This window comes from Delphinapterus leucas, chromosome 12 (genome assembly GCF_059928025.1).
Source record: "Delphinapterus leucas isolate spDelLeu-1000000601 "Yukka" chromosome 12, BTC_Dleu_Yukka2, whole genome shotgun sequence".
NCBI lineage: Eukaryota > Metazoa > Chordata > Mammalia > Artiodactyla > Monodontidae > Delphinapterus > Delphinapterus leucas.
The window spans coordinates 69823959-69836528 of record NC_143140.1 but is presented as its reverse complement, the minus strand read 5'-3'; the positions used below and the strand labels follow the sequence as shown (position 1 = coordinate 69836528).

The following is a 12570-nucleotide window of genomic DNA, read 5'->3' as shown; positions in this document are numbered from 1 at the left end:
ATACATTTAACAATGGTTAAGATGGTAAATTTTATGTTATGTGTATTTTACCATAATTTTTAAAAAGAAAAAGAAAGGTAATGCATATATCTACTTCAGTGTCTACTTAAATATGTGAAATATTACTAGTCACTAAAAAAAGATAGCCTGACAACAAAGGTTTTTAATGTGAACAGCTTTTCTGGAAGAGTTTGGCAGATTATTCCCCCGTTTAAAAAGGTAAAGCAATTATACTCCAGTAAAGATGTTAAAAAAATAAGATATACGGAAGCGTGGGAAGGAAAACAAGGTGTGCACTGTGGTGCATCTGTAGGTAGCATGTATGTGCTCATATTCCCCCTTTACTGGTGTTTCCAAGTCACCAGGGTACGCTGCAGCACTTGGTTGTGTTAAACAGCAGTTATAACGTTTAAGAATAGCAATTACTTTTATTTAAATCCCCTTGGACTCTTTTTTTCCTCCTTTACCGCTTCCTCCATCCAATCTGCTGACATCGTGAAAGGCGGAAGCTACAGGTTCTGAGTCCCAAAGAGGCAACATTCCCATTTAACCCGATTGCCTTTCATTTAAATGGTGTATCTCACTTGCTTACATGAGGGTCACCAGACCTCATTTTGAAGTGGCAATTTTGCATTTGTTTTCCGCTGACATAAAGAAATTATCCACCATTCAAGGTAAAGAGACCTTTTAGTTATTTTTGTTGATGGAATGTCGTCCAGATGTGTGCATCAGCTAGGTTATTTGCGATTAAACATTAAAGTAGACCAAACGTCACTCTCTTCCCCCAGGTCAATAAAGTTCTTCGGAACCATAATATCAAGCCACACTGGATGTTTGCCTTAGACAGTATCATCCGAAAGGCGGTGCAGACAGCCATTACCATTCTGGTTCCAGGTCAGAAATACTTAATTACTTGGTAAATATTTAGTGTTTGATATTTTCAATTACTGTTCATTATCATTTATGGTGTCTCCTCACTGTTTTTAAGACCAGGTTAACCTTTTTTTTTTTAATCTTTCAATGCCACCAAATAATATTTATCTAGTGCATATAGTCTGAGCAATGGTACACCCAGCAAAACGTTTACTATGAATGAGGAAGACTTGCTTCCTTGTCTTTAAAGAGCATAGCTGGATATGAAGACAAAGAGAAAACTATACAGGTGACCCAAATACATATGCATTTCAATATACAGATATCTGTGCCCACAAAACATATTCCCATGTCACCCTTTACCAGTGGTTCCCACACCTGCCAGTGCATTGAGTGTTGTAATGAACTGTGTGATGTAAGGAGCTCTTTAAATTACAGCTTTCAGAGCTTCGTCCCAGACTGGGTGAGAATCTGCTGGGGATACAGCCCAGGAACCTGATTTTCATCCAGCTTCCAGGTCATTTTGATACACAACCAGGTTTAGAAATCACTGGGCTAGACAGGTCCCAGCTGTGTTTGCAGTGAGATACAAAAGGGGTAGTGTTCATGAAACCAGGTTTTATGGAGTAAGGGAGAGATGTATTCATATTCTAAGACAATCTTCCAAAGTGTTTTGTTTTTTTTTTTTCGGTACGCGGGCCTCTCACTGTTGTGGCCTCTCCCGTTGCGGAGCACAGGCTCCGCAGCCGTGGCTCACGGGCCTAGCCGCTCCGCAGCATGTGGGATCTTCCCGGACCGGGGCACGAACCCGTGTCCCCTGCATCGGCAGGCGGACTCTCAACCACTGCGCCACCAGGGAAGCCCCCAAAGTGTTTTGATAGTGTACCCATTAATAAAAATTTTAAGCAGAGCTCTTCCACCGTACGTGTGTGTGTGTGTGTGTGTATGTGTGTGTGTGTGTGTGTGTGTGCTGTGTGGATATGGATAGAGAAATAGATTGATTTAGATATACGAATTAGAAACATGTTCTATTGTACTAATTTTACATGTATTATAAAGTGTTCTAAAATAGAAATCTAAAAATATAAGTATGAAACATTTTAAATTTTATGTTATTTATAAATGGTACCACAAACTTTTAAGTTATCATCAACTCTTCTGAGTTGTGGAATTCCCCCTCTTCTCTCAGAATACCTTGTTTGGTTTGAGAGTGAGGAATTAACTTCTTTCTTTCTTATGAAAGGAAGGAATGGAAGAAGTTTTAACGTCCCTGAACATGCTCTTCCTCTAAAGAGCGCACCTGCACCCCTCGTCCCTCCTGCCACCTACCTTTGCATTCTTGTACCTTACAGCATGCCTCTGCAGAGTCCTGACCAACCCCGAAGTCTACAGTAGGCTCCGCATCACTCTCTCTCCCTGGAAATGGTTTTTCCTCATTGGCGACACTTGAATCAATCAGAAACTCCTTTTATTTTCTTGTCTAATAGCTGTTTCCCTCACCAGAGGGTCTGTTTTATTTTCTTCTGTGCTAAGCACACTGTCCATCATGGTGCCTGGAAAATAATAGACTCCTGATAAATATTGGTTGAAACAATAAGTAAATGAGTTTCACCTGGTTATAACAAATTAGTGTGAAAATATTTGCAGAACTTCGAAAAAAATCCTAGAGAGCCTTTGAAATGCATGACTAGCGGTTGGATGTGAACCTGAGGAATCTAAAGCTGATGGAAACCTACTGTAATGCTCTAAGGAAGTCAGCACATACTTATGTTTAGATGGTTGATCACTGGAATAAGCTTGGATGTGGGAAATGTACCAAAGAGGGGTTATAAACCCAAAAGATACAAGAGGTGAGAGAGATTAGGTGTGTATCAGTAAAAGCGATAGGTATAAGCCATGAGTTATATCCAGTAGTAGCCTAAATTAAGAATGCTCAAATGAGGAGAGGAGAGAGGGATTATACTTTGAAATAATTTAACTAGCATATAAATAAACTGTTAATCTAATTTTTGTTAAAAAAAATCCTTTTAAAATGGATTACCTAAATGCAATGAATTGTATCCTGGAATAGGAAGAAGAACATCAGTGAAAAACTGGCATAATTTGAAAGTAGTCAGTAGTTTAGTTAATACAGTTGGTACTGTACTGGTGTTAATTTCTTAGTTTTGACAGAGGTACCATAGTTACATAAGATGTACTGGGGGGACTGGGTGGAAGGTATACGGGAGTTCTCTGTATAATCTTTGCAGTGTTTCTGTAAATCTAAAATTCTTCCAAAATATAAAGTTTATAAAGCACACTGATTATCACACTGTAGGTGAAACACTGTTAAGTTTAGAGAGAGTGACAGGGACAGTGCAGCGAGGCAGTGCAGTCTCCTCGCATGGGTGTCCCTGTGATGGGCACTGCTTTAACCCAGCCATGTGCAGAGCAAGGCACGTTCTTTATGCAAAGGATTTGCTAAGGAAAGTTATTTGTCCTTCCACTGTGAATTGGCTTCTTTGAGGCCGCAAGGCGTCTCTGATGACAACTGAAATGACTGTTTGGAAGCATTTTAAAAAGTGGACCAAAAAAAAAAGGAATTCCCTGGCAGTCCAGTGGTTAGGACTCCACACTTCCACTGCAGCGGACACGGGTTCAATCCCTGGTCGGAGAACTAAGGTCCTGCAAGCCGTGTGGTGCAGCCAAAAAAATAGTAATAATTTTTAAAATAAAATAAGAAGTGGAAATTTTAGAGAATTACATTAAGAAAGTATTTTTTTATATTCTTCTCGGGATAGGAGAAGACAATGTACACTGTACACCAACATATAAATGATGAAATATATGAAGAAGAGGAATTGATTTCAAGCATTTGACAATTCCATCAAATTTCCAAATGTCCCTAAAGATTTTGTTATACAATTAAGATTCAAAGAAACACTAAAAATGTCTCTCTTTATAGTCCCCTGATAAAAATTCCTTTTAGATGACAAAATACTACAATTTACCTACCAAATTTTAAAAAACATGCTAAAGAAACCAACAAATTCAAAAGTATACCATCATCAATACATACATTTTCCTAGATGTGTTTGTTGAGAGAACCCAGATCTTGGTTTCTAAACACCATTCTCTAATAAAAGGAATCAGAGCTCCTTGGAGAAATGGTTGATTTCCAGGCCTAGGCCAGGGGAAATACAAGATGAACTTGGAACATACTGTGATGGCAGAAAGTAATGAAGTGCCCCCAAGGGATGGAAGCTTATTCAAAGGACACTGGAGACAGCTTGAAGGAGTTCCCCAAAGTCTAAGCCAGAACAAATTAAGCAAAAATTAAAATAAAAGAATAATAGTGTTGGATTATAGCCCATAGAATAAATTAAACATCCATGAGTCCATACTGATATAAGTAATTAAATAAATAACTATATGGAGGAGAAGGGCCGGCTCTTTTTTTTTTTTTTTTTTTTTTTTGCGGTACGCGGGCCTCTCACAGTTGTGGCCTCTCCCGTTGCGGGGCACAGGCTCCGGACGCGCAGGCTCAGCGGCCATGGCTCACGGGCCCAGCCGCTCCGCGGCATGTGGGATCTTCCCGGACCGGGGCACGAACCCGTGTCCCCTGCATCGGCAGGCGGACCCTCAACCACTGCGCCACCCCGGAAGCCCACCAGCTCTTTTTTTTTAGTAGAATTCCAATTAATAAATGTAGAAGGAATGAGGGAAACAGAAAATCACCATTAGGCAAACATCACAGTAGTAATTATTGCAAAAGCAAGAACAATCAATGGCTGTCAAGATCAGTAGATAAAAGTGCGCTGAGAAACAGGATATTTGAATGGTCTTGGGGGATCTCCGCAGGAGATATCTACTAATTACAAAGAGAAAACAGTGACACCCCCTTTATCAAAAGATCAAGGTAAGCATCACTCGTGATAAGACACATCAGCATTATGTACCTCTTGATATGATGCACTGAGAAGGGCACAACATCACATTTGTGGTATTCTTGTCAAAAGTGCAGAGCCACAACCTCATCATGACAAGACATAAGTGAATAAAAATGAGACACAGTACAAAAAAAAACCGACCAGTACTCCTCAAAACTAAGGAGGTCATGGGGGATAAAGAAATACTAGGGTTAGGACTTCCCTGGTGGCCCAGTGATTAAGAATCCGCCTGCCGATGCAGGGGACACGGGTTCGAGCCCTGGTCCGGGAAGATCCCACATGCCGTGGGGCAACTAAGCCCATGCGCCACAACTACTGAGCCTGGGCTCTGGAGCCCCCGTGCCACAACTACTGAAGCCTGTGCACCTAGAGCCCGTGCTCTGCAGCAGGAGAAGCCACTGCACTGAGAAGCCCGCGCACCACGATGAAGAGTAGCCCCGCTCGCCGAAACTAGAGAAAGCCTGCACACAGCAACGAAGACCCAATGCAGCCAAAAATAAATAAATAAATTTATTAAAAAGAAAAAAATGCTAGGGTACTGTCACAGATTGGCAGAGACTAAGAAACATGACAACTAATGCATTGTGGGATCCCCGATCAGAAAAAGAACATTCTTGGGAAAACCAGTGCAATTCAAATAAGGTCTATAGATTAGTTAATACTACTGTATCCAAGTTAACTTCCTGGTTTTGTTAATAGTGCCAAAGTTGCGTAAGATGTTAAGTTTAGGGCAAGCTGCTAAAGGATATACAGGAACTCTCTGTACTGTGTTTGCAACTTTTCTGTTATCCTAAAACTATTTCACAATGAAAAGTAAAAAATAAAGTGTTCAATCTTCTTTCTTCTGAAAAAGAGCTCACAGAACAGAGAGTACAGTGCAAGCCCCTTAAGAGTTTTTTTTTCTCGGGCTGTTTTCCCACTTGTCATCAAGGATCAGCCTGTGGATTACTGGCAACGTTAAGTATCTGTTGTTACTCCTCAAGTACAGTCTGGCTGTGGGTGACCAGATGGAGAAATGCTGGGCGTGAGATCGTGTTGGCAGTGCTAAGGTAGAGAGAATCGACAGTGTAGGCACACTTCTCGTAGAAACTCTAATTGTTTAAACTGCTAGAGCACTTGGTATTACTACCAGTTGTGAAGCTGAATCAGTCATGTGCCCCATGTAGAAATTAATGTAAAATGACCAGCATTGTAAACTATATGCAGTGCTTGATGCAAGGATCATACGTCATTCTGACAAGTATTGTGATCCTAATAGGCATCAGAAATACCTTGTGTTAAAGAAGCTTGGTCTAGGGCTTCCCTGGTGGCGCAGTGGTTGAGAGTCCGCCTGCCGATGCAGGGGACACGGGTTCATGCCCCGGTCCGGGAAGATCCCACATGGCGCGGAGCGGCTGGGCCCAGTGAGCCATGGCCGCTGAGCCTGCGCGTCCGGAGCCTGTGCTCCACAACGGGAGAGGCCACAACAGTGAGAGCCCCGTGGAACGCAAAAAAAAAAAAAAAGAAGAAGCTTGGTCTAGTTATTTTCCTCTGGGGAATTAACCAGCTGGGGTGGAGTGGGAGGGTAGGGAGGTGGGAATAATATCGTTGTTTGATCCTGTCTTGCTGTTTTGGAAACATGCACCCACTCTAATTTCCCACACATGGGCTTAAATGCCATACACTCATTCCAGGGTCCCCTGGGTCCCTGCCTTTCTCCTGACACTTGGCTGACACATGCTATCTTTGTACATGCTTTTATGACTCTTCTGTATATTTGCCCTAGTTCTCCTTTAGGTTCTTATCTCTTTGAGGACAAAGACCAGATGCTCTGTCTCATTTGCATGTTTTACAATGTCTATTCGATGATGTGTCCTCAGGGAGCCACCACTGAAAGACCAAAATAACAAAGTATTACATTCACTTACAATTTTTTTTTAAATAAATTTATTTATTTATTTATTTGGCTGCATTGGGTCTTCGTTGCTGTGCGCATGCTTTCTCTTGTTGTGGCGAGCAGGGACTACTCTTCATTGCGGTGTGTGGGCTTCTCATTGCGGTGGCTTCTCTTGGTGCAGAGCATGGGCTCTAGGCACGCAGGCTTCAGTACTTGTGGCACACAGGCTCAGTAGTTGTGGCTTGCAGGCTCTAGAGCCCAGGCTCAGTAATTGTGGCACACAGGCTTAGTTGCCTGTGGCATGTGGGATCTTCCCAGACCAGGAATTGAACCCGTGTCCCTTGCATTGGCAGGCGGATTCTTAACCACTGCACCACAAGAAAAGTCCCTACAATTTTCCACTTTTTTCTAATTACTGAGAAAAATTTTTAGTCACTTGCACATAAGTAAAATGATAATATATGATAATTTAAAGTGTACAGAGTTAGGGGAATGTAAGGGAACATTTAAATGTAATAATAAATATCAGAAATTTTCCTTCCCGCAAAGTGAGTTTATATTCAGCAGGACAATAAAACTTTTAAATTGTTTTTAAAATTTCAGTTTAGAGACCATGAGAAAAAATTTAGAAAATTTAAAAGGCCTACTCTTGCTCCAATTTAATATAGAATTGAACTCTCTTAAATTATTTTTAAAGTAAGATTTTTTTCACTGTTTTGTTCCCTTATAAATGCAAATAATCCTAGTAGGATAACTTCCACTCTGCCAACATTTTTTGAGAGACTAATATGTCTTAGCACCTATACCAAGTGCCAGGCTTATGAAACTTAAACACCTGATTTTGAGTCACACCCACTATAGATGATCTAGGAAATAGAATTTTGGAAGGAGAAAGGAGATAATGCAAAAAAAAAAAAAAAAAGCAGTGTAGAGGTGGAGCTTGGTTAACCTTAAGAGATAAAGGGTGAGGATGTGGAGAAATTAGAACCTTTGTGCACTATTGGTGAGGCTGTAAAATGCTGCAGCCACTATGGAAAACAGTATAGTGGCTCCTCAAGAAATTAAAAATAGAACTACCATAAGCTTCCCTGGTGGTGCAGTGGTTGAGAGTCCACCTGCTGATGCAGGGGACACGGGTTCGTGCCCCGGTCCGGGAGGATCCCACATGCCGCGGAGCAGCTGGGCCCGTGAGCCATGGCCACTGAGCCTGCACATCCGGAGCCTGTGCTCCACAACGGGAGAGGCCGCAACAGTGAGAGGCCCGCGTACTGCAAAAAAAAAAAAAAAAAAAAATAGAACTACCATATGTTCCAGCAATTCCTCTTCTGGGTATATATTCAGAAGAATTGAAAGCAGGATCTCAAAGAGATATTTGCACACCCAAGTCCATAGCAGCTTTATTCACAATAGCCAAGAGGTAGAAGCAACACAAGTGTCCAATGATAGATGAATGGATAAACAAAATGTGGTATATTCATACAATGGAATATTATTCAGCCTTGAAAAGGAAGGAGATTCTGACACATGTTACAACATGGATAAACCTTAAAGACATATGCTAAGCGAAATAAGCCAGTAACAAAAAGGCAAATGCTGCATGATTCCACTTTCACGAGGTGTCAATAGCAGTCAAATTCATAGACACAGAAAGTAGAATGGTGGTTGCCGAGGACAGGAGGGAGGGGAGAATGCAGAATTGTTGAATGAGTATTGAGTTTCAGTTTTGCAAGATGACGAAGTTCTGGAGATTAGTTGAAAAATAATGTGAACATACTTAACACTACTAAACTGTACCCTTAGAAATGGTTAAAATGGTACATTTTATGTCATACATTGTTTCACCGTGATAAAAAAAAAATTGAAAATAAACACAGATTGGTAAAGGAAGTCAGGGCTACATAAACCTGGCCCTAAAAAGGGCACTCTGGTTTTGTTATGAGCAAAAGATGAGTTCTTGTTTAGATCGTTGAATTTGAAGTGCTTCCTGCACAGGAATATTTAGAGGTATTGGATGTAACAGAATCAGGCTAGATTGTCATCCACACATCACATGTACTTACTCTCATAGATTTTAATGAGCTCATCCATGGAGAGTTAAGTAGAAACATAAAACTGAAGAATGGAATTCAGGTTCCAGCTTTTAAGGGACAGGTAGTAGACAAAAAGGCTCTGACGAAGAGAAGCAGCAGCAAAGATTTAAAGGAGAATACCATACACAGGTCAGTAAGGCAAAGAAAGAAAAGTTACCTGGAGGATTTGGCCATGGGTAGGCCCTTTGGTTGCCATACGGCTATATGGGAGTGGTGGGAGGGGTCTTGCATCCCTCCCACTTAAGAGCCCTCCCCCAGCACAGGGGCTCTTAACCTGTGGTTCACAGACGCTCGGAACAGGCTGCAGGGAGTCAGTGAGCCCTCAGGAAATCCAGGGAAAATGCTGTATGAATGTGCTTCTCTTCTGGGGAGAATCTCCATTGGCTTTCATCAGATTCTCGGTGGGTTCTGTGATCTAATGAAAGTTCCAGGTGCCCCACAATGAGACATCACCTCAGACCTGTCGGAATGGCTGTCATTAAAAAGAACACAAATATTAAAAAAAAAAAAACAATTAAAAAAAAAAAAGGGCTTCCCTGGTGGCGCAGTGGTTGAGAATCTGCCTGCCAATGCAGGGGACACGGGTTCGAGCCCTGGTCTGGGAAGATCCCACATGCCGCGGAGCAACTAGGCCCGTGAGCCACAACTACTGAGCCTGCGCGTCTGGAGCTTGTGCTCCGCAACAAGAGAGGCCATGACAGTGAGAGGTCCGTGCACCGCGATGAAGAGCGGCCCCCGCTCACCGCAACTAGAGAAAGCCCACGCACAGAAACGAAGACCCAACACAGCCAAAAATAAATAAATTTTTAAAAAATTAGAAAAGAACACAAATAACAAATGTTGGCGAGGAGGTGGAGAAAAGGGAACCCTCCTACACTGTTGGTGGGAATGTAAATGGGTGCAGCCACTGTGGAAAACAGTATGGAGGTTTCTCAAAAAGCTAAAAACAGACCTACCATATGACCCAGTAATTCCACTCCTGGGGATATATCCAAAAGAAACAAAAGCAGTAATTTGAAAAGATACACGTATCCCAATGTTCATAGCAGCGTTATTTACAACTGCCAAGGTGTCAACAGATGAATGGCTAAAGAAGATGTGTGTGTGTGTGTGTGTGTGTGTGTGTGTGTGTGTGTGTGTGTGTGTGTGTATAATACTACTCAGCCACACAAAAGAATGAAAATTTGCCCTTTGCAGCAACATGGATGGACTTGGAGGGCATTATGCTAAGTGAAATAAGTCAGACAGAGAAAGACAAATACAAACTTTCCACAAATATTATTATCACTTATATGTGGAATCTAAAAAAGACAACAAACTAGTGAATGAAACAAAAAAGAAGCAGACTCACTGATACAGAGAACAAACAAGTGTTTACCAGTGGGGAGAGGGAAGGGGGGAGGGGCAATGCGAGGGTAGAGGGAAAATAAGGGTTATTATGGGATTATATAAAATCATGTGTGTGAAACTTTTGAAAGTTGTAAAAGACTATAGAATTTAAAGAATCTTTCATTCAAAAAAAAAAAAGTTCCATGTGTCATAGCATATGGAACCAAGACCCAGTATTTCTGCTACCCTGATTTCACTTAAATTATGAATGTAATTCCTTTTGGGGGGCCATTTTGAGAACCTAATCACAATTTAATAGTTTTTCCCATGGGAAGGTATCACCCCAGTTCTGAAGTGACATGCAGATGAACTCGTGTCATACAGTGTTTTTAAGCTGGAGACTTCTAACTTTTACACTTTAGATTTCAATGGTTAGTCAACAGGTTAGGGTAGGACACACACCAAAAATTAACCCAATAGTCAAAAGTAGATAGTCTTCTAGAATGAATATAAGCATTGTGCGGCATTTTCAGTACACGCCCCCCCCCTTACATTTTGAATGTTACAAGCAAAAAGCATTCTGTGTTCTTACTTTTGTTTATACAATCTCTCTATATCTCAATTTCCTCATTTCTAAGTGAGTTAATAGTTGCCAGATATTATATAATTGAAAATACGAATTTTAATTGTGTAAACAAATTTTTATATTCTTAACAGGTTTTTATATAATTGCTTTCTGATTTTAACATATTTCCCACGTACCTTATGCGCAGCGTGGAAGTTTCTCTTCTGTTTGAGTTAGATCATTCTGAGTTTATACATCTTGTGAATTTTGCACATTCACTGGAAAAACAAATCTAAAGTAATGTGCAGAAATCCGTCATCACTTTTGGAAAAGCAGTTGGGAATACATCTCTTACTGATAGCAGGGGAGATGACATTCATGTCTTAAGAAATTAAAGCAATCATTCTTATTTCATTAACAGTGTTGTTGATCATATGCTTAACAGAACTGAGGCCACATTTTAGCCTCGCATCTGAGAGTGATACTGCCGATCAAGAAGACTTGGATGCAGAAGATGACCATGAAGAACAGCCTTCAAATCAAACTGTCCGAAGACCTCATGTGGTCCTTGAAGATGCTGTGGCCACCTCAGGGGTGAGCACACTCAGTTCTACTGTATCCCACGACTCCCAGAGTGCTCACCGATCGCTGAATGTACAGCTTGGAAGGATGAAAATAGAAACAAATAGGTAAGTCCTATTCTGACATGGGTGGGTTCTTTTTTCTTACTTTTATATAAGTGCATGTGTTTGGGGTCTACTTTAAAGATTGGTCTGCAGAATATACAAAATATTATTCCTTTATCCCATTCATATAAACTTGATTTAATGCTTTATTCATTAAAATGAGAAATTTATTAGTCTCTTTAGTCAAATACGTTTTCTGCTTCTACCAGTTCAGTCCTTCAGCAGCTCTTCTTTGATCACTGCTTTATCTCCAAGTGCACTGAGATTTTCAGAGTAACTTGGTTGTAACCTCATAGACTCTCTGGGATGCAGACTCAGAGCAGCGTGTACCATCCAACAGATAGCTGAGAGACAGGTAGAGAGTTTGTGTTCTTGAGAGCCTGTGATTTGGAATATCAGGTTCTTTCAGGAGAGGAAGAGCTCTGTTCTGGAGGAGATAAAATTAATGGTTCAAAAGCTTTTCATTTTAAAACTTTGAAAGGATGATCTGTTGACCACATTTGTGATTCTGCTTTATTTTTAATATGCTGTGTCATATCTGGAGTTTAATTTTTCTTTGAGAATTTGATAACACAGAACCCACATGATCAGGTTATTAAATGAACAGTAAATATTTCCTGTTCTTCACAGATGTTGGCACAGTTCAAGGTCTGTATCTTTATGATTTATAGCTTCCTGTGCTGGTTACAGTTGACATGTGGGCAACTGACTTTATGACTTTGGGTTTTGACAGGGAAAACTTTTTTTTTTTGGAGTGAATCAATAAATGTGGTTCAAATATTTAGCAACCTTAGTTGAAAATCCAAGTTGTTCACCGGGGAGATAAAACCATTTTATTTTTAGTCATAAGTTCAGGTTTTTGATAAGCTTGAATACCAAGCTTGTATGAGTAGTACAAACCTCATCCTATATTTAGAAACATGAATTTTAGTTGCATGATTAAGTAAATCCATACATATCTTCTATGATTTACATACAGAAATCTTTCTGAATAAAGGGAAAGTGGCTTTCTGACTTCCTTATCCCAGTCTTGTTCTCTGAAACCCAGCTCTTTACTTCGCATCTCTGTTGCTTAGTGGAAAAGAACGGGAGCCTTTTCTAAGACGTCATCGAAATCTTCCTGCTCTTCTCAAGTAATAGTCCCATTAGGACGCTCCATCCATTATAGTAGCCGTCGACTTCAGTCACTTCTCTTCAGTTTACTGTCTGTCGCTCAGTCCTG

At 40.7% G+C, this 12570-nt stretch overlaps 1 protein-coding gene across 12 annotated transcripts in view; it reads left to right on the top strand.

Moving 5' to 3' along the window:
- MAP3K5 (mitogen-activated protein kinase kinase kinase 5) overlaps positions 1-12570 on the top strand; it is a 210737-nt gene that overhangs the window by 190524 nt on the left and 7643 nt on the right. For 7 of the 12 annotated variants that reach the window (XM_089921634.1, XM_089921638.1, XM_089921633.1 and 4 more), the window contains 2 exons: positions 789-894; positions 11084-11351. In XM_089921634.1, the coding sequence (XP_089777760.1) occupies positions 789-894; positions 11084-11351 (374 nt within the window). Of the gene's footprint in view, positions 1-788; positions 917-11083; positions 11352-12570 lie in introns of those variants that run through there. The other 5 variants (XM_022557515.3, XM_089921635.1, XM_022557538.3 and 2 more) reach the window with 4 other exon arrangements.